This window comes from Abrus precatorius, unplaced genomic scaffold (assembly GCF_003935025.1).
Source record: "Abrus precatorius isolate BTA unplaced genomic scaffold, Abrus_2018 Scaffold6, whole genome shotgun sequence".
Classification (NCBI taxonomy): Eukaryota; Viridiplantae; Streptophyta; class Magnoliopsida; order Fabales; family Fabaceae; genus Abrus; species Abrus precatorius.
Genome location: NW_020874406.1, coordinates 10491074 through 10510492, shown reverse-complemented (window position 1 = coordinate 10510492; position 19419 = coordinate 10491074). Strand labels below are relative to the sequence as shown.

Below are 19419 nucleotides of genomic sequence, written 5' to 3'. Positions count from 1 at the left end.
TTTTAAAATTAATCTCTTGAACAATTCAACACAATAAATGATAGATTTACCTATTCTTGTTGTTTAAATGATGTGAAGATAACATGTAAAGTTTGATCTTTACTGAGCCATATATCATTTTCGTTGCTAGGTACTTGCATTTTCCATGTATTGAAAAAATAAAATTGTTCCATGAAAATGAAAAGTTAGATATTTGATATTTTGTTTTGTTTTGTTATTGTCATTAATGTTAGCATTTTCTTTCCATGGTATAATTGCAATGCTCCAAGAGGTGCCTATCAACTCCACGAAACACGAGATAGATTTGGTTTTGTGATTTTGTCTTTGTACTTTCAATTGATTGCAAAATTGATAAACATTAAATTAGAGTCATATTCCTTCGCAAATGGTCATATTCTTCGGGCACTCCCCAACCACTCTCCACCATAAGCAATTTATTAATATGTTTGAATTTTTTTTCAAATAAACTATATATATTTTTTGTTTGAACACGTATATTAAATTTGATACATCCTATTCATGGCACTGCATTATTAGAGAAATATTACATTCATATATTATTTATAATTTAGTATAATTTTTATGTAACTCTTTTTAAAAAAGTTAGTAATTTTAATATTTTTATTAAACACCAAAAGGTTTAAATATTATTATTAAGTTTTGTAAATGATTTACACATTGCGCATCAAAACCTAATGACACGTTACATCATTTTAATAATGAAGACTACGAAATTTTGGTTTAAGCTTATATCTGTTTCTTAAATAAGTGGGACCTACTATTTTTTTGATATTATGAAAGTTTATGTATTATTATTATTATTATTTAGCAAAATTGAATATATTGCTTTAATAATGCATCAGAATTGCCAAGATCATGACATCGTCGTATATTCGTATTCTTTTACTCATTTTTTCTATTTTATCTAACTATACCATTGCCTATACAAGTATAAAAGAAATCGTCAAGTGTCTTATTTTTTTATTATTTTAAAAGTATTACTGTTAATTAATTAGTTATTTTTAAAATTAAATAAGAATTTAAATATATATTGTTATTTATTTAAACAATTAAGTTTATATGAAACTATGAATGGTGCTATTCCTCAGTTTCCAAGTATAATTTTCTGTAAGTTCTATCAATTTTTATTATTTACAGTTGTGAGTTCACTAAAAAATTATTTACTATCACTTTTTATCTTTTAGAAAAATGCTATTCGGCTTGTAATGTTGATTAATACTTACTTTTATAAAGAAGGCTTCTCTTTGTCTCCATTTTTGAAAATACTTATGTATTACAAGTAAGGTTTGTTTGAAGTTAAAATATTTTCTACATCGTTCAATTACTATTGAACATAGATGTTTTTTTTTTATTTTTTTAACTTTTATAATGGCAACTTTTTAAAATACGTTACAAATAAGTGCTTTCCCATGGCTGTTTTTATTCATATGAAGGGGCTTAAATGTAATTTACTATAAGAATAAAATGTCATCTTCCAATAGTAGCTAAGAACTTTATTTTTATTCACAGTAAAAAAGCAACCATTGTCCCAAAATAATGCTATAAGAATAATTAACAGTGTGAGAAATTCTCTGAATGTGCTAGTAGAGGGGGGAGCTAGTGTGCCACATAGCCTGAACGATGTCGATAATGGCCAGATTCATATGAGGATACATAGAAAAAAACCAGGTGGGTCTCACTCTTCACTGGGTCCCTCTATTATTCTTATATTGTCAGTTCTGGTATCTTATCTTGTTTATCCAGAAGGATTTTTATATTTAATTATAAGTTTATAATTTTAAAAATTATGACCAATAGATAGTTCATATGTAATAAAGCAATACATAGAATAAATAAGAATTGAGAAAACTTTTTAAGTGGTAAATGGAAAAGCATATTAAAATAAATTGCTTAAACCCTGAATACATCACACCAATCAGGTATTAATTTAGTGTTACTTAATAAAGCATAAGAAGTGAAGCATGAAAGAGAAACAGAAGGCAAATACATTATGCAATTAAAACCACTCATAACCGGCTTTCAGGTCTTTCAAAGGGCACATACTATGGACATATACCAAACCAGAGAATATTTTAATAATCATGATAAATACTTTTATTGTCTAAAATACAACAACTTTCTACAAGCCACTTTGTACATTGCGCATCTGATACCAACACATATGATTGCTATTCTTACACCAACATAAATTAATTCCACTCTATCTATATTCTTTAGTTATTTGATTTTAACCTATACTTTTTTCCTTCATTTTATATTTGGGATTTTCCTCCTATATTTGTTCTATACAAGATAGAGATTAGAGTAGTTCCCAACACCGGCCTCAGGGAACAGGGCTCAGGTATTGCAACTTTGTGAAATACAAAGCATATATGTCTAAGGATGATACATTGCCACTTTCAGAAGTGGCACTGTCTAGGTATAATTATTGTTCAGTAAGTGACCTAAAAACTCATAGACCTACCAATACTATAATATATATATATATATATATATATATATATATATATATATATATATATATTGTATATGTATATGTATATGACATTAGTATTCTATAACAAGTCCTCCACCCATTGGAGCTCTATGTGGAACTCCTTTTCTCCTCTTAGCAGTTCTGAAATTTACCACAGTTGGTGGCGGTGTTGAAGGTGTAAAGCTTTGGATTTTATTTCTGGCACTTCCATTTATTATGCTATTAATTGATTCTTCATCATCTGACCCATCTGTCTCAGCTAACATTTTCTTCTTCCTGAACTTCTTGGAGGTTCCAACTATCTGAGGGGAAAAAAGTTGAGAACTTGATGTAATTCATATTCACCTATGTTTATAATTTTTTAATTATTTTTTCAATGGTGATGGAAAAGGTACACCATAATGTTTGCAATGCATCTTTGTATAGGAAAAGTCAAAAGAAAGTAGGAGCTAGAAACAGTAAAAGTTTTCTGAAAATTAGGCCATCAATTCACCGTGATTTGCTATATGTAATGCAATCCAAATAATAGTTTGAAATACCATTTTAATGCTTCAAGATAGAAATTCCAATGGACCAAGCAATTGCTTAATGTTTACGTATAAACACAAACAAAAGTGGACCAAAAAGAAAAGAAAAAAAGAATGAGTATAAAGCAAATTGATAGAAATTTGGGTTAACTATATATACATACCTTACAACCAAGTGAACAGAAGCTGAAGGAATCAAGAAGGCTGCGCTCACAGACCTGGCAGGTATTGGTGACTCCTTTGCCAGGCCTAGGTTGAGGCCTTTCATTCAAGAACACAATTTTGGCACTGTTTATAATATAAGTTTGGACCCCTGTTATGTCCAGAAATTTCTGTATCTCGGAGACCCTTATAACATCATGGTATGAAGACCTCCTTATCTTTGAAAAATAATGAGAATGAAAAAGATACAAAAACAAGGCATCAGATAACATATATTAACATTATTTATTCTAGCTAAAATAAACTGCCAAAAATTAAAAATAATAAATAATCTATCTATTGGGATAAACCGATGGGCATTTAAGTTGGACAATAATCAATTCTTCTATGAAAGAAAATTCAAAGTGCAATTTTTTAACTGGCCATCCATAGTTGACTTTGGAATTGATAATTCAGCATTGAATGGCACGTGTAACCGATAAAACTAACACAAGAGTGTACATTTTTTGGGATCAATCAACAAGGATTTGATCCAACAAAGTAACAATGTCTGAAGAAGGGTACACAATCAAATTACAGGCATCCAAATCCTTAAGTTTTGACCTTTTTGGGTTCAAATCCTCGTATAATTTGATCAGACTGAGTCATAGATCCTAAAGAAAACAATTAATAGGTACAAAAATTTCACCAAAAGTTTTTACCTGAATAGCTCTGTGTTCTTTGTGAGAAGCAAGACAGGCAGAGCAAAGTGCTCCATTCATACAATCCAAGCAATACATATTGCATTCACTTTTGTGGGAATCTGCATGGACTTTGCATTGAATAAAAAAGCTTGTTTGGAGAAGTGGCCGCAGCCATGATGGCCACTTGTTTTCTTCTTCATTCTTTCCAATATCATCATCTTCTTCATTGAGACCTCTCATCCCAATTGCACCTCCTCCACCCTCCTAATTCCATATAACCAGTAAAAAAGAACAATTAGCCAACAATTGAGGAATAGAAGAAAAAAAAACGCAAATAAGAAAAAAGAAAAAAAAAATTAAAAATATGTCCATATGTGTAGTACATGTGAGAGGGTTTGCATTGATTGTTAGTACTAATACTAACCATGATTCTTGTTTCTGTACTTTTGGCTTTGATTTCTCCTGTGATTATTGATCTTCTATGCTAATAGACAAGTTTTGCTTTGGAGGCAGAAGAGAAAAAAAAAAAAGAAAAAGAACTTTCTTTCAATATGCTAGTATTGGTAGAAAGACAAGAGAGAAGGGAAAAGTATGGAACTTTGAAAGTGGGGCTATATGTTTGTAGTGGTGGGTGGCAGATGATGAAGGAAGAAAGTAAAGGTAGTGTTTATTATCTTGGCTTTCTTCAAAGTCTACATCCAAACCTCACTCCGAACCCAAACCAAAAGAGCATACCTTTTTCACAAGGAACAGCTGATTTTTTTTATTTACTCATTATTTAACTTTTATTATTAAATATGTAATTGTTAAGTTTATCTTATATTTAAAGCAGTTTTTTATTACAGATGCTTTTGATATGTTTTTCAAAATTATTTAATATAAATGTGCCCTGAGTTTATGCAACTTTTTTAATCTAGTTCAAGTAAAGTAGTTTAGTTTCATTGTAAAATTCAAATAATTATATCAACAAATTACCCATAATTTGTGCAGAAAATATAGATAAGAAGTGTAGCTGTATTTTGCTTGTTTTAATTTTTTTGGGTAGGAAAAAAATTGAGTTAGGACATGGTAGATTAAGGTTGGAAACAGTGTCTATTTTTGTGATTGACACTTGGAAGGTTCAGATGTTGACATGTGGAGGAATAGAAAGAATAGTCAGCATTTATTTAATGGAATATATAATGGCAAATGGATGGCCATGTGTTGAGTTGTTAACAAGGCGAGTGGAGCCCACTTTTCGCACTCAGTTTCCATTTTGGTAGAAGCCTCCACTTATAATTTATATGAATATTTTTCTTTTTAAGTTTAGAAAATTTTTGAAAATCTATAGAAAAATGTTTTTTCATACAAGATTTCAATTTATAATTATTTCCAAATTTATTCAAGTTTCTTGTCACTAATCCTTTTCAAAAGTTTAGAAGATAATGTATGTGAATATCAAGAGATAATTTTCATTGTTGAAGAGCTTATCAAAGGCAGATATCTACTGTAAATTATATGGTAAAGAAAAATAAAATTACACCTATTTATAATTAAGAGAAATATCAATACCATGTTTTTTTAAAAAACAAACTCTTTAACACATTTTGTCATTAGAAAATGTACATCAAACATTCCTCTCATAATTAATATTTTCAAACTTAAACTTGTAATGAAATTTTTTTATAGAAACTAAATTAAATATTTAAAGAAAAATTATTTATGTTGATTTTCGTAATAAATAATATAAGTTGAATAAAAATATGCAAAGTTAACTATTCAGAAGTATTTATAACATTTAAAAGTATTTGAACTATTTTTTGTAATTAAGAATAAAATAAAAAAATCACAAAAATCAAATTAAATTAAAACACATAAAATATCCCTCATATGTATGACAGAAATTATTTTAACTTAAATGTGATAGTTTTATCGTTTATGAAAATAAAAATAAGAAAAAAATCCTTGCTTTATTAAAAGCGTGTTCAAAAGAAAAGAAGCACCACATTCCACTTTTCTATAAGCTCTTAGTTGCTTTCAGTTAATGGGGTTGGAGGAGTCATATAGCAAAAGGCAAAAGGTGTGAATATGTGAGTAGGGGCCACTGAGTATCCCTATTTAGTTGTAGAAAGAGGGAACACTTACCTTGGTTAAGACATTGACCCAACTACGTACCTCATATCTTATGGAATGCAATTTTGAATTTCTCAAAACCATCGCCTTTGAAATCTTATCTTTGCAAGTCTGTGATGGTTATGGCAGGCTATTCTATACTTTCTCTAAGCACTGTTTCTAGCGTGCATAATGTGCTACCCATCCCTATTGACTCATTATCTTTCACCCCTGGTAATGGGAAACAAGAAAACCCTACTGCAATTGGCATGGCTTCAAAATGTTATTTATATTTGATTTGTTTGAAAAAAAAAATGAAAATAGTTTATTATTTTCATAAGGTGTTTTCAATTTAATTCAACAAGCTTTTTCATATAGGTTTAGATTCATGAGCTTGTAAATAAGTCTTTATAAAAACAAAACAATAATATAAAAATAAATAAAATTTCTCCCACAACTTATCTTTTCAAGTTATAAAAAATTTGAACAATTTTTTAAAAATAGTGAAGTATAAAGTTTATTTTAACTCATAAGAGGAGTTTGATTCATATTATTACTTAAATTTTTTATTCTAATAAGTACTTGTAAAAAAATCTATCTAAATTGAATCATAATTTATCAATGTTATTTTCAGCTTATTCTAATAAATTTTATCATTAAATTTAAGATATAAGATATTATTTTAAAAAAATTATTGAATAAGCCGCGAATCTAAATGCATCCAATATCAAAATGTTCCTCCACCAACTTTGATGTCTTCAAGTGAATGTCACTTACTAATATTTGTTGGGAAAAAATTAAATTAGAAACTAACCGGTTGTAATCGGTACAATAGTCATGATTTTACTTTTTTTGTCATCTCTGGTAGAAATAAAAAAAGGCCCAAAAGGCCGAGGAAAAGCCCAAAAAAAGACAAAAAAGCATCTATTGTGTGGGTAACACCCAAACAAGTCCCAACCAATATGATGGAATATGGAGGGGAAAAAGGCATGTAGGTGAAGAAATACAGACATTAAGAAGTTTTAGTGACCTGTCAAAGTTTAGTGACCTGTCAAAGTTGATAAACACAATGATACTGAAGAATGAAAAATGCAATATGCCTTTGAGATTCTTACTTTTGTCCAATAATTATGCTTTTACTTTAATTATTATCTATCTATAATATTAAAGATCTGTCACTGTCTTTTTTAATTTGTTAATTCATTTATTTTCTGTTATCAATTTTGGCTTTTTAGGCTTTGAATAATTGTAGAGATAATCACAAAGCAATTATAGTGAAAGCATAATGTTCTTCCAGTGAATTAATTTTCATCAGTTGAGTTGTGCAGTCTGGTTGGTTTATGAATTTGATATTTAAATTTCAATCTAATGAAATTCCAATTTCTTGTGTATCGCACCTATTATGCATGCAACGTAGTTATCAAAATGAGACACAGGTTACACCAAAAATGTGAGATAGTGCTTCATCACAATCCCAGCTGCATCATGCACAGAAACAAAATCATCCATTAAGGTAAAAACAAAATCATTCCAATTATATTAGTCCAGTATCAAAAAACATAGATCTGTTTATCAATTGTGTTGTATTTCACTACTTCAAAGCATTGTTGATAACAGTATCAAACTGGAAAGGTCTCACATGGTAGCTTCAACCTCAGGATCATTTTCGATCTGCGCTGCAGGCACGTTGTTGCCACCTCTCAAACGGGAAGATACATTATCAATGGCAGAATTTAGTTGGCTTATCTTCTCATTCAAGGTCTGCCTGGTCCTCTGCATTCAGGAATTGCATAACATAACCATAAGAAGCTCAGTATATATATTCAAATGCCACAGAAAAGTTGAATTTAAGCCAAGTGCAACCTAATTACCTCCAACCCTTCGTCGTAGTATATTGGTCTTTTGGCCTTGCGAAACCCATATTCATCTTCATTTAGCAGAGACCTTCTGATCTGCATGACAAAATAAAGTCAACATCCAAACTTAAAAGCATATTAAGATCCATCAAAATGGCAAAAATAATATCATTAAACAGTGATAGAAGTAACAGAAGTACAACTATAAGATGGATAATGCAAATATGACTCCTTATGCTAAGACAAAATTCAAAATTTTGTTAAGAGAACACTAACAGTTCTCAAGACATATCGATATGATTAAATGTAAAGATGAAAAGTTAGTAATATACTTTATAGACATTTTTCATATTTCTCAATAAAAATAAACATTCATGACTCTGACCCATCACCACAGCAGACTGATATCATCACTGATATTGCACATAAAGGAGAAAAACCATTTTTTTTCTCTCCTTAGAAAAGCAAATTTAACCATTAGTGAAAGAAACAAATAATCCACCAATCAATGAAACAACAGTGAGGTAGTTAATAACAATGAATCAAATTGTTGAGTCAGTCCTGTTGTCACTGCATCTCCTTGTTTATAAGAAAATATTTTTTTCAAAAGTAATTATCTATCACACGGTCAATCTGTCTCCCTTTCTCTTTCTTTTTGAATTGTATGATCAAGGTTGTCCTCCATCATACATTGTTCCAGTTAAATTTGCTAGACTTAATAAAATAAAATTGAAGTCAGAAGAAATCACCTGGGGAGCAAAGATATAAGCTATAGTTCCAAAAACTGCACCACCCAGAAGAAAGCCAGCAAGAAAATCGCCACCCCCACCTCCGCTGTTACCACTGCACAAGGGAGACAGTAAATGGAAATAAAGGGCTGTGCATGAATTGGATGAACACAAAACCAATTCAAATCCATTTTAAATCCATATAATTGAATTTAATTATCAACCAATCTTTTTTTTTTTAAATTGTTTTAAAACTGGTTTTAAAATTAAGATATGGTTTAAAACCAGTTTTGGTTCAACGAACTCAAACCCATCTCACCTCTACCTACATCCTTCTTCTATTTCTTGGGCCTCAATCAATGCACCAAGAACCAGCAACAATGCCAATATAGAAAAAACGATGATGACCAAAAAAGGAAAGAGAAAAAATGACAATAACAACAAGTAGGTGATTGTTACCATTGGATCAAAGTGCTGAGACAGGAACAATGGCTTTGAACTGTGACAGGGTAGTGATGTTCATGCAGGTTTGGGAAATAGAAGAGGAAGGAAGGTTACAACAGGAGCGAATGTCATATTCATTGATGATGAATTGAAGACTGTTCCATCAAGAGAACGAAGAGTTGGGTGGAGGGAAGAAGGATCCAGTGAGGTGGAGGTAATTGGATTGAAGAATACAGTGGGCAAAGGGGGGCATTGAACAAAAAGGGAAGAAGCTACGATTCTGGAATCCAGTTTTACTAAATGGGTTTCAAATAAATCTGGACAAAAAATTAAAGTGGACCTAGGCATCCGTTTTATTAAAAATTTGAATTTTTTGCCCATACCTAGAAATAACAACAAATATTTGCATAATCTTCCGAAACAGGCAACAAATAAAAAATTCCTTCCATTACTTCCTAGGACCCAAAATATTCTCAAAATCACGAACTGAAACAGTGGTTAAAATCTTATTTTCTTTTAATTCATTAAAGAGAGAGCAGTTATTGTTCCAAAATTAATAATATAATATACATGTGAATGGACGGTAGAAAGAAACTCTGAACATCACCATTCTTTATTCACTTCAGGTCTTTTATTGACAAATTTTATCTTAAAAACTGGTCTGGAAGATTATTCTTTGATTTATTTAGCATCAATGACTCATTCTGAAATTTTAATTTTAAAGATTTATAAAATATTCCCAAAGCAGATTTAATCTTTTAACTCATATGAAAATGAAGAAAGAGTCATCTGGTATGATAGGGATTCTGGGTAAGGTTATAATGGTTTAATTTATTTTAAAACATGAAATATTAACAAGAAATTATTTTCTTGAATTTCTAATAAGCCTAAATAAAAGTGATGCAAAAATAACATACCGGTATTCTGCACAAATTGATGAAGTGCGATTGCTTCTGCTCACAAGGTTTGATCTCCTTTGAACAGTGAGCTTAGGTCCAACCCCACATGAATTACGCTTTGTTAACCACAGCTCAGGTGACTTCACATAAGATCCACCAACTGCCAAGAAAAAAAAAAAAGAATTCCAAGATTTATTTGAACATTGAATTTGTATAGAAAAGAAAAACCCTAAAAATCAATGGAGTAACGACTGAGATCAATGGATACAATTTTTTTTGTACGCCATGTTGTTTAAAATTCTTTATTATTAAGAACAAAAGGGTTGATAAAAAGACGCAAAATTTCACCTGAAATCGATAACGGGGCGAAACAAGTTGCCATGAGAGAAACTGAAAGTGAGAGTGAAGAAATGGAGAGAGAATGATGGAGATGTAGGAGATTACGAGAAATTCTTTCTGTATAAAATAATCATTGCTCATCGCCACAATTTATGTTTATTTATCTGCAATCTCGTTAGTTTAAATGACAAAAAGAATTCATCCTCTCAAATGAATTTTCATTCGAAGATATGCATCTAAAACTATATTTAAATTTGAGGTACCCTTTAATCTCAGAAAACGTTTTGTTTTAATTCTTTTTAATGACTTTTGTCAAAAGCATTGGTTAAAGAATTGATAAATAATAAAATTTTATCAAGAACAATGTTAAAATATATTTAAAATATGAAAACAAATATATTTTTAAATTTTTAACAAAAATATTTTTATTTCAATTTTGTTCCAGTTAGATTAAATTATTTGTAAATAAATTAAATTATTTGTAATTAATTTAAATTTAACGGGTTAAATACTCAATGAAATATGTTTACAATAAACAAACAAGTTTAATTTTAATTTCAACTTTGATTATATAAATAAGGCAAATCAACACTTTTATAAACTTAACATTTAAAGCTGATGAATAACTCTTACTTGTATATATATAATTTTATAAATGTTAATTTAATTAACAAATATACAATTAAACTATTTTTATTTTTAAAATTAGGATATAATTCTATATTCAAATATACTTTTATTATATTATTCTTTCTTTTGTCTTGACTTGTTAGAAAATATATCTATTAAATATTATATTAAATTAATTTTAAAATAACAAAACAAACCTAAATTTTAAATACAATTCATTTAAATAAATATCTTAAAATTTATATATTTTTACTTTTAAATCAAGCCTAAACATTTAATAGTCAATTTTAGTCCACCAAAAATATGCCATAGATCATCCAAAACATGTTACGATAAAGCAATTGCATTTCATAATCATAAAAAGAACATCCAAATATCAAAATTTTTAGAAATATTATTAATAATAAGGTTTCTTTTAATTTCTTCCTTTAAAGTTATTTTATATATTTCTGTCTTTTTTTATAAAACAAGATTTTGAGACTAAAACTCATGTCATCTATTCTATACTTTCAAAAAAAATTTCTACATGTAAATAAACTATCTTCAGTGATTTTTAATTATCTTTTTCATAAATATTATTTCAATATTCTCACCTATATTATTGTTTCATATCTTGTTTCCTCCCATGTATATGATAGCTGGTAGAACTGTATACCAAGTACAAAGATCGAAAAAACAACAGACAATGGGGTTAGGAACAGAGGAAAGCCTGCCATAAAAATAGTCATCCGCAAGTTCATAGTAACATTTTTGAAATTATACCGGCTTAAATTCTCTCTATATACAAACAGCCGGAACTCTGCATTCTGAAAACAAAAAAGCTAACGTAAAACATGTATATAACAAAGTTCTAAAAGGACTAAAAAAATTGACTCTTGTTGGGGACAATGGCTCCTTTGTATAGGGACTGGAAGCTTATCTATCATACAGGATGGACATTGGACAATCCAGAACAACATAATTTACAAGATTGGAAACATAAAGCATCGAGCAAATTTATTTGTCAGGGAATCTTCCAAAAAGGAGCAACGAGGTGTTCACGGGGTGTCCCTCAGGTAAAAGCTCAGCTTTTGAAGCAGCTTTTTTGTGTTCCTTGTTTGAAGATGGAAAGGATAGAGAAAGTGAAAGAGATGCAGCAACAGCATCATCCTCCTGCCCATCTCCTAAGCCATTTGGATGGTTATTTTTCCTGTCTACTGCCCCAACTAAGAAAGGCAGCATACCCTTAGGAGCAGGTGGTGGTGTCGCCAGCAGTGGTTTTGTTTTGCCCCCTAAAGCAAGTTCTAGATTGGGAATCACATCTTGAAATTGTTCCTCAGACTCACGAAGGCCTTTCATTGACATGCTATTCAGCACCGATTGGGCGTCACTAATATTGTGTGTATCAACGGGAAAGAAGGTTCTTTCCATTGTTCCCAAGTCTTCATGAATGATTTTCTCATCACAAGCTTCTTCACATCCTTTGTCCTTGACTGAAGATGAAGAACCAAGGTCATTTCTAAGAGATGTAAAACTGTCACTAAAGGAGCTTCCACCTCTAGAACTGCAAGATTCATAAATCCTACTGAAACCTGTCTTTAGCTTCTTACTAGAACTTTCTCCATCTTCTAACTTTCCATTTCCCTCATTCCAAGGCATTTTCTGACAACTGACTACTGAAGGCCCCATAATTGTGTCAGAAAAATCTACATTCTGAACTTCTCTATCATTAGGTAGTTGACAGTTCCCTTCACACAGCTCATCCTGAAAAGCTGCCTCCAAGTTAATGTAGTGATGATCATTGTCTTTTTGTTTCCTCTTAAGCAGTCGCTGGTCTTCATCACTGTCAATTTTTTCTGAACTTTTATCCATACTAATATAGGTTGCTCCACATGTTTCTTGATTTTCAATATTTGCCTCCAAGTCAATATAGCGTTCATCTTTCTGTTTCCTCTTGGGCCTTTGTTGATCTTCAACGTTGCTAATCATTGATTTTGAACCCCTATCCTTTCTAAAATTGCTTGCAGCATCTGTTTCTTGATTATTGTCAATGTTTGCCTCCAAATCAACATTGTGAAAATCCTCCTTTTGTTTCCTCTTAGAGCTTTGCTCATCTTCATCACCCTTTATTCCATGCAAAAAAATTTCTTTCCTATCAATGCTCGCAGCAACTTTTTCAAAAGGAATCAATGAATACAAACCATTCTCTTGCTTGCCAGTAATATCAGAATCAGTTTTTGCTTCCACAATCCTACTCCTTACACTTGTTCCCATTGCATCAGAAGGTTTAGATACTCTATATTTTCCATGTTCAAGTTCACCAGCTTTCTGCATAAAAGAATATCATCTATCAGTATCAACAAAATGAGATAATCAGCATCCAAGATAACTCATACTCTTCATAAAAGGGGTTTCTAAAGAGTGATCTCTGCAGTTCACAGGATAACTTACAAGCAACTAGAAGTTAGACATACAAGGGATTTCATCCTCACATACAGGCTTTCAATTAATAGGTTTCTCTCTTCACAGAATGGGGTGTAATATCAGCATTACGTTACTATATTTAAGTATTAAACAACGTTTTTACCTTCCCTTTAATAAAAATATCAAGAATTGCTAACATGGTAATATTGTGACATAAAAAACTGCAAAGTTGCATCATTGTTGCACACCTTGTAATTAAGCAGTACAGAAATCTCATTGTAAGACCGTCAATGTTGAGCAAAAATTGTTAAAAGCAATCTCCATGATCTATCTTGGGTAACAAAATAGCATTTTAAACTTTAGTAGTATGAGAGTCCATGATCAGATCACCATGTTGACAACATAAATGCATACAAGAAGATTTTATGACAAAAACAAACATTTTAGTCTACCAAATTTTATGCATTTGAGGATAAAAACTTTACCAGGGATGAACCAGCGGATTTCATTTCTTGACATAACAGAGAACTGTTTCTTGGAACCCTTGATGTAGATTTCGAGTCAATACTACCATCTAGCTTCCCTAAGTTTTCTTGTGAATGCAGATGTGTCTGGTGATTGACATCAATATTCCTACTTGCAGCAATCTGATGTTGGTCTATGGATGTGGATGGGAGAACTGCATTGCACGCTTTATCACAATCAATTGATTCTTCATGCATACATTTTGGTGAACAAAGGGTTTCAGGCGAAGTCACAACAGCTGAAGAATTCACCTCAACTGGTAGCGCACTCAAACTGGGAATACAAGTCTTTTTTGCAGAATCTGAATGAATAATCCTCCTCCCTCTAAATATGCCCCATAAGTAAAACAACATATTCCAGCCTGCCAAAAAAGAGGTTTATTAGCAGTCTAAACATATGCGTTAAAAAGTGAATTAAACATTTTTTTTTAAAGTAGTGGTTAGGTAGTTATGCATTTAAAAATTTCAGATCACATAAGCTTCAAGCTCAACATACCCAACTACCAAAGACCAACTCTCCTCCAAGTGCTGAAGCAGTTAGGTGAAGGATCCTAAATGCTTTTAAATCTAGCATGGCCAATGCACAGGACCCCTTTGAGCTTAAAGCAAGGACAATGCACAGGCACACCTATCTTGTGCTAAAATTCAATTTTTTATCAGAAGAATGACAAAATTGAATTCATGACCCCTTGATTATGAAGGCTTTGATTCACCAATTGATACATACATTGGGAGAACAGCACCACAAAAGCTACCCATTGTGGTGTGACAACTCAGCTGAATGTGCACATGCACTAGTCCGTTGACAAGTCATTGCAGGAAAACAGCAATGCCAGAGTCATCACCACCTCTGCTTTACATTTACAACAAAGAGACACGATGGAAGGACTTTATACCAATTAAAGACCAACTCTCCCAAAAAATTATGTTATTATGTGAAGGCTAGAGAATGATTTTATATCCAAACAACACATCTACTAAATGCATGGTTAAATTACTGCTTTTGACTTGGTCCAAAAAAACCCACCTTTTGCAACTTTAATGTATTTCATCGATACAAAACTTACTCAGAATTCTAACATCATGTAAGACAATATATAAAATTAAAAACCTAAATCAAAATAAATGGGTATCACCGCTCAGGTGTATGCCTAAGTAAACATTTAAATGGGTATCATCACTCTCATCTTCAGATTGAAGTTCCTGCTCACCATGTGATTTCACCAGTTCTTCATCTTTCTTATGCTGTTCATCAAGGACTGAACACTTAGGACCTTCATCATTCGCATCACAGGCATCACTATCTGCTTCTGAATTTGGACATACTTTTAGTGAAATCTCAGAAGTACTCTCATTAAGGCCATCCTTCTCCACAATAATTTTCTCACCAGCCAGAACAATAGGCTCCCTCTCTTTGGTCAATGACGAACTAGAATTCTCAGTAGAACATTCTGACAACTTTTCTGGGATATGAGAACACAAATCCCTTCCCACATTCATTAAGTTTGGATTACTAGAGAGAGAGTTACCACTACGAGATTGCTCACATAACCATTGTACATTAGGTGAACTATGGCTAGTGTCTACTGATGGAGCACTTCCAGATCCTTCTGCCCCTATTTGACTAACTGAAGCTGAACTACAGGATTTATTTATTCTCTCCGCGTTCCTTTGATGGCTATCATTCACTAAATTAGTATCACTGGCTCTACTAATACAAGAAGTGTTGTCATCATGACCTTCTACTAAATGCATGGCTAAATTACTGATTTTGACTTGGTCCAAATTCAATATAAAACACAGTCACTTTTTGCAACCTTAATGCATTTCATCGATACAAAACTTACTCAAAATTCTAATATCATTTAAGGCAATATATAAACTTAAAAACCTGAATCAAAATAAACGGGGACCACCATTCACATGTATGCCTAAGTAGCTATTTAAATTAGAGAAAAAAAAATTGTGTACTCTGGAATAAAAGAATGCTCCTCTTTGTAATAGAGATTTCTGAAATCATCTTTCACCAAGACATTTTAAAACTGCATATGAACTGAATTTCAGCAGTTCATTAAAACTAATCAAAGCAAACACTTCAAAGCAAGCCCCAAACCCATAAACCTCTGGATATCCTTCTGGTAAAAAAAATAAAATATACCAATTTAATCATACAACATTTTTGCAAGCTTTTAGTATCAAACATTATTATATAAGTCGTCTTTATATGTGTGTGCAAGAACAATCATAGATAGCTTCTTTTAACTGCAAAACATTCTTGATAGCCGAATGTAAGATAAGAATTGCATGTGAAAGGTTGATCTAGTGGTATCCTTTGTATCACTCTCGATTTTTAATTAACTGAACAAAAAAAATGACAATTGTAACAAGTCTGATAGTCGGCAAGGACACAAGAGCAACAGAATAGCAGACATTTCAACTATTTGTAAAATATAATGCCTAATCAATTGTACATGAAGGTGATGATGATTATGTCTTTTTTGCCCTTTTCATTTCTTTCTTATTCCTAATATGGTAGGTACTCCAGGCTTTAATACCTCTCCCTTCTAGAATTATTGGGCTTAACATTCCTCTCCTAGTCCTTTGGATGGATCCAGCCATCAATTTTTGATGCACTTCCAAAAGGCTATAAGAAAATAAAGCACACACAGACTAACATACCTCTTGGTGCAGTGGAAGGTGCTTGATTGCCTAGGATTTGAAGACTTAACATCCCTCCCTGTGGCAACTACCATAGGTAAAGTCCCTGTAGCATTTGGTGCAATGGAAGTTGCTTGATCCTAACAGTACAATCTGCTGAGGTCTGAACCATCTGACTATCACATGATTTGTATATGGAACCTCCATGGAGGAGTGCCCATTACTCAACAATTAGGCATAAACAACTATGGAGACTTAAATCCTGAGTATCACTTTGTCTAAAGTGTAAGAAAGAATACGCTAGATTTATAGCAATGACAAGGATAGCTGCACCAGAAGTTGGCTTATGATACTCATCTACAGTAATCCAACGAGAGCTCTGCATATCCAATTGTATGATGATTCAACTCTGTAACTGATGCAGCATTAAGAAAAACCAAGCAACTTAGACCTAGAGAAGAACTCAGCAAAAATCACCAGTAATCACGGCAAGAACATTGCCCTGAATTAATATGATGGAACCTATTGGCATCTCTCACAATTAATTCACGACCAGTTACTGTCGAGACTCTTTTTGCAAAATCATGACAGTCTTTGCATGATCGAGTATTTTTGAATACCATAATGGGGGTCACAGTTGTGGTACATATGAGACCATAAGCTATAGCTAGTCTCTCACTATGATCAAGAAGCTGCTCTTTCCGTTCGGTAAAGTCACATAGCGCATCATCTACATTGAGAAGGTTTTCCTCACCCTTTTTGAAAGCAAAATCAAGTTCGTTTAATTTTGAGTATATCTGTTCTGTTTGAGGGTGGTGTCTGTCACCTACCACAAAACGATGGACTTTACCCTTCACAATAATCCAACTGCAACTGACTTCCTTCCTCAAGTTCCTTTCAGCCATCATCTTTCTAAATTTCCCTGCTTCATCCCAATTCCCAGCCCAAGCATATAGGTTGAACATGATTACATAAGTAGCAGAGTCTAGTGGATCCAGGTGAAAGATCTTATCAGCTGCAATCATCCCAACCTCAAGATTCCGATGGCTCCAACATCCTCCAAGTAAACTTTTCCAACTCATTACATCAGGTTCAAATGGCAGACTCCTTATCACCTCAAGAGCCTCCTGTAATAATCCAGCACGAGAGTATATATCAATCATGCAATTGTAATGATCAATTGATGGGTTCACACCATATTTGTCATTCATTGAATCCAAAAACTGCTTTCCCTCTTTAACTAAACCTGAGTGACTACAAGCAGTTAACAAACCTATGAATGTGACAGCATTTGGCCTTACACCAGACGCCTGCATCTCTTTAAAAAGCCTCAAAGCTTCATAAGCTTTGCCATGGTAAGCATGGGCACATATTATTGCAGTCCATGCAACAGTATCAGGTTTATCTATAATAAAAAATGCTTGCTGTGCATAGTCCATTTTGCCACATTTTGAGTACATAGTGATCATAGCACTCTCCCCAGAGAGGTATGCAACTAGCCCCTTTTTTATTGCATCTGCATGAATTTGAGCACCGTAATTTAAATCTGAGACAGCAGAGCATGCTTGAAAAATGTTGGTGTAGATGAATGAATTCAATAACACCCCTTTACTTCTTATTGTCTTAAAAACCTCAAGAGCTCTATCAAATCGACCACTTTGGCAATATCCGGCAATTAAAGCACTCCACGAAAAATCATTTGGTTCACGTATACTCTTAAAAGCCTGACGTGAAGCTTCAAACATTGCACACTTAACATAGAAGTCTACTAGGGGAGTACCAACTGAGACCTCAGATTCCATGCCAAGTTTTAGACAGTAACTATGAATTTGCCTTCCAGTGTACAAGTCTCCTAATGCGGCACATGCCTTGAGCACAACTGAGAAGACAAATTCATCCAACTCTACACCTTCAATTAACATCTTGGCAAATAATAACAGAGCATCCCTATGCCTTGCAGCTTGATTATAGCCCACCATCAACCCAGTGCAAGCCACAACATTTTTCCTAGTCATCTTATTGGTGGCAACTTCAGCACCATCCAACCACCCGCACTTGACATACATGTTGGAGATTAATGTCTGAGTAGAAACATTGGCAGTAAACCCAATCCTTATCAACTGAGAATGTATCTGTTTGCCGAAATCTAACATTGAAGGATTTGCAAAAGACGCCATAAGAGTACTGAAGATAGAGGTGTTTGGTGAGATACCCAAATCCAGCATACGTACGAGCAATCTAACAGCTTCATCTATACGCCATTCCTCAGTGTAAGCAGATATAATGGTGGCCCAAGAGAACAAATCCCGGTTAACCATTTCATCAAAGAATTTCTCTGCAGTTAAGAAACTCTTACAGTCACAATACATTTGAAGAATACAATTGTCAATGAATTTATTTCCGTCAGCCCTTCTTTGCAGTCTATTATGAAATAATTTTCCATCAGACAGCGCCCCCAACATTCCACACATTTTGAAGAGGTATTCGTATGATCGGGGATTAATGGAAATACCTGCTTCGTCCATGGTTTTGATGAAGTCATGCACTTCTCTAAGCTTCCCTTGTTTAGCTAAAGAAATCAAATGCAAGTTTTCAACTTGGCCTTGTTTATTTTGATGGGTCCTCAACGAAGAATGACTGTGTTTCAAAGAGATCCATGAAGGTATTTGAGCAAAATTAGTATGTCTCGCATCATTGATCTTGTCATTAGCTGCCATTACTGGTGAAGAATTGGAAAGCAGCCAAGAGCACTGACACTTTATTGAAGACATTTAGTTTGTTTGAGATTCAAAGAAAGTATCACCGCACAACTTTGGGCAGACCCAACAAGAGAACCAAATCAGAGAAAACCAGTCAATGATAAGGATTACATCCAAGCCAAATCTCATACAACCCCATAAACAATTATATACGAGCAATCTAAATATTCAATCTGATTCCTCTGTTATAAAGCCCAACGCCCTTATCTGATATGAAAA

At 32.7% G+C, this 19419-nt stretch overlaps 3 protein-coding genes across 11 annotated transcripts in view; all 3 read right to left on the bottom strand.

The window, feature by feature from the left end:
* Positions 1 to 2561: 2561 nt before the first annotated feature.
* Positions 2562 to 4469, bottom strand: LOC113869554. The gene is made up of 4 exons (XM_027505935.1): positions 4294 to 4469; positions 3888 to 4133; positions 3189 to 3404; positions 2562 to 2799 (listed from the first exon to the last, which is right to left on the bottom strand). Exons 1-4 carry the CDS (start codon positions 4294 to 4296, stop codon positions 2569 to 2571), a joined length of 696 nt encoding a protein of 231 aa, XP_027361736.1. The 5' UTR covers positions 4297 to 4469; the 3' UTR covers positions 2562 to 2568.
* A 2940-nt stretch (positions 4470 to 7409) lies between these two features.
* LOC113869540 lies at positions 7410 to 10393 on the bottom strand. 2 transcript variants are annotated; one of them, XM_027505914.1, is made up of 5 exons: positions 10236 to 10362; positions 9906 to 10044; positions 8566 to 8659; positions 7832 to 7912; positions 7410 to 7733 (listed from the first exon to the last, which is right to left on the bottom strand). In XM_027505914.1, exons 1-5 carry the CDS (start codon positions 10267 to 10269, stop codon positions 7596 to 7598), a joined length of 486 nt encoding a protein of 161 aa, XP_027361715.1. In that variant the 5' UTR covers positions 10270 to 10362; the 3' UTR covers positions 7410 to 7595. The 2 variants fall into 2 exon arrangements, with proteins under 2 accessions (XP_027361715.1, XP_027361714.1); XM_027505913.1 differs by having other exon boundaries at positions 7412 to 7733; positions 9906 to 10047; positions 10236 to 10393.
* A 1186-nt stretch (positions 10394 to 11579) lies between these two features.
* Positions 11580 to 19419, bottom strand: part of LOC113868471 (pentatricopeptide repeat-containing protein At5g13270, chloroplastic-like) — a 29484-nt gene continuing 21644 nt past the window's right edge. The window contains exons 1-5 of one of the 8 annotated variants that reach the window (XR_003505380.1): positions 19292 to 19406; positions 18954 to 19258; positions 16463 to 18776; positions 13745 to 14145; positions 11580 to 13163 (exon numbers count right to left, since the gene is read on the bottom strand). Coding sequence is in view for 5 of the 8 variants with exons in the window: in XM_027504077.1 (XP_027359878.1) it covers positions 16915 to 19212 (2298 nt within the window). In the remaining 3 variants the exon portion in view is untranslated. Of the gene's footprint in view, positions 13164 to 13744; positions 14146 to 14279; positions 15696 to 16107; positions 19408 to 19419 lie in introns of those variants that run through there. The other 7 variants (XR_003505379.1, XM_027504078.1, XR_003505381.1 and 4 more) reach the window with 7 other exon arrangements.

Excerpts from the sequence above, each read along its gene's own strand:
- LOC113869554 (XM_027505935.1), bottom strand. Across the intron at positions 3,405-3,887 it reads AAGAACACAGAGCTATTCAG|ATAAGGAGGTCTTCATACCA; the intron begins GTAAAAACTTTT and ends TATTTTTCAAAG. Across the intron at positions 2,800-3,188 it reads TCTGTTCACTTGGTTGTAAG|ATAGTTGGAACCTCCAAGAA; the intron begins GTATGTATATAT and ends TTTTCCCCTCAG.
- LOC113869540 (XM_027505913.1), bottom strand. The coding sequence starts at position 10,269 with ATGGCAACTTGTTTCGCCCCGTTATCGATTTCAG. Across the intron at positions 7,913-8,565 it reads CTTATATCTTTGCTCCCCAG|ATCAGAAGGTCTCTGCTAAA; the intron begins GTGATTTCTTCT and ends TTTGTCATGCAG. Across the intron at positions 7,734-7,831 it reads ACTACGACGAAGGGTTGGAG|AGGACCAGGCAGACCTTGAA; the intron begins GTAATTAGGTTG and ends TCCTGAATGCAG.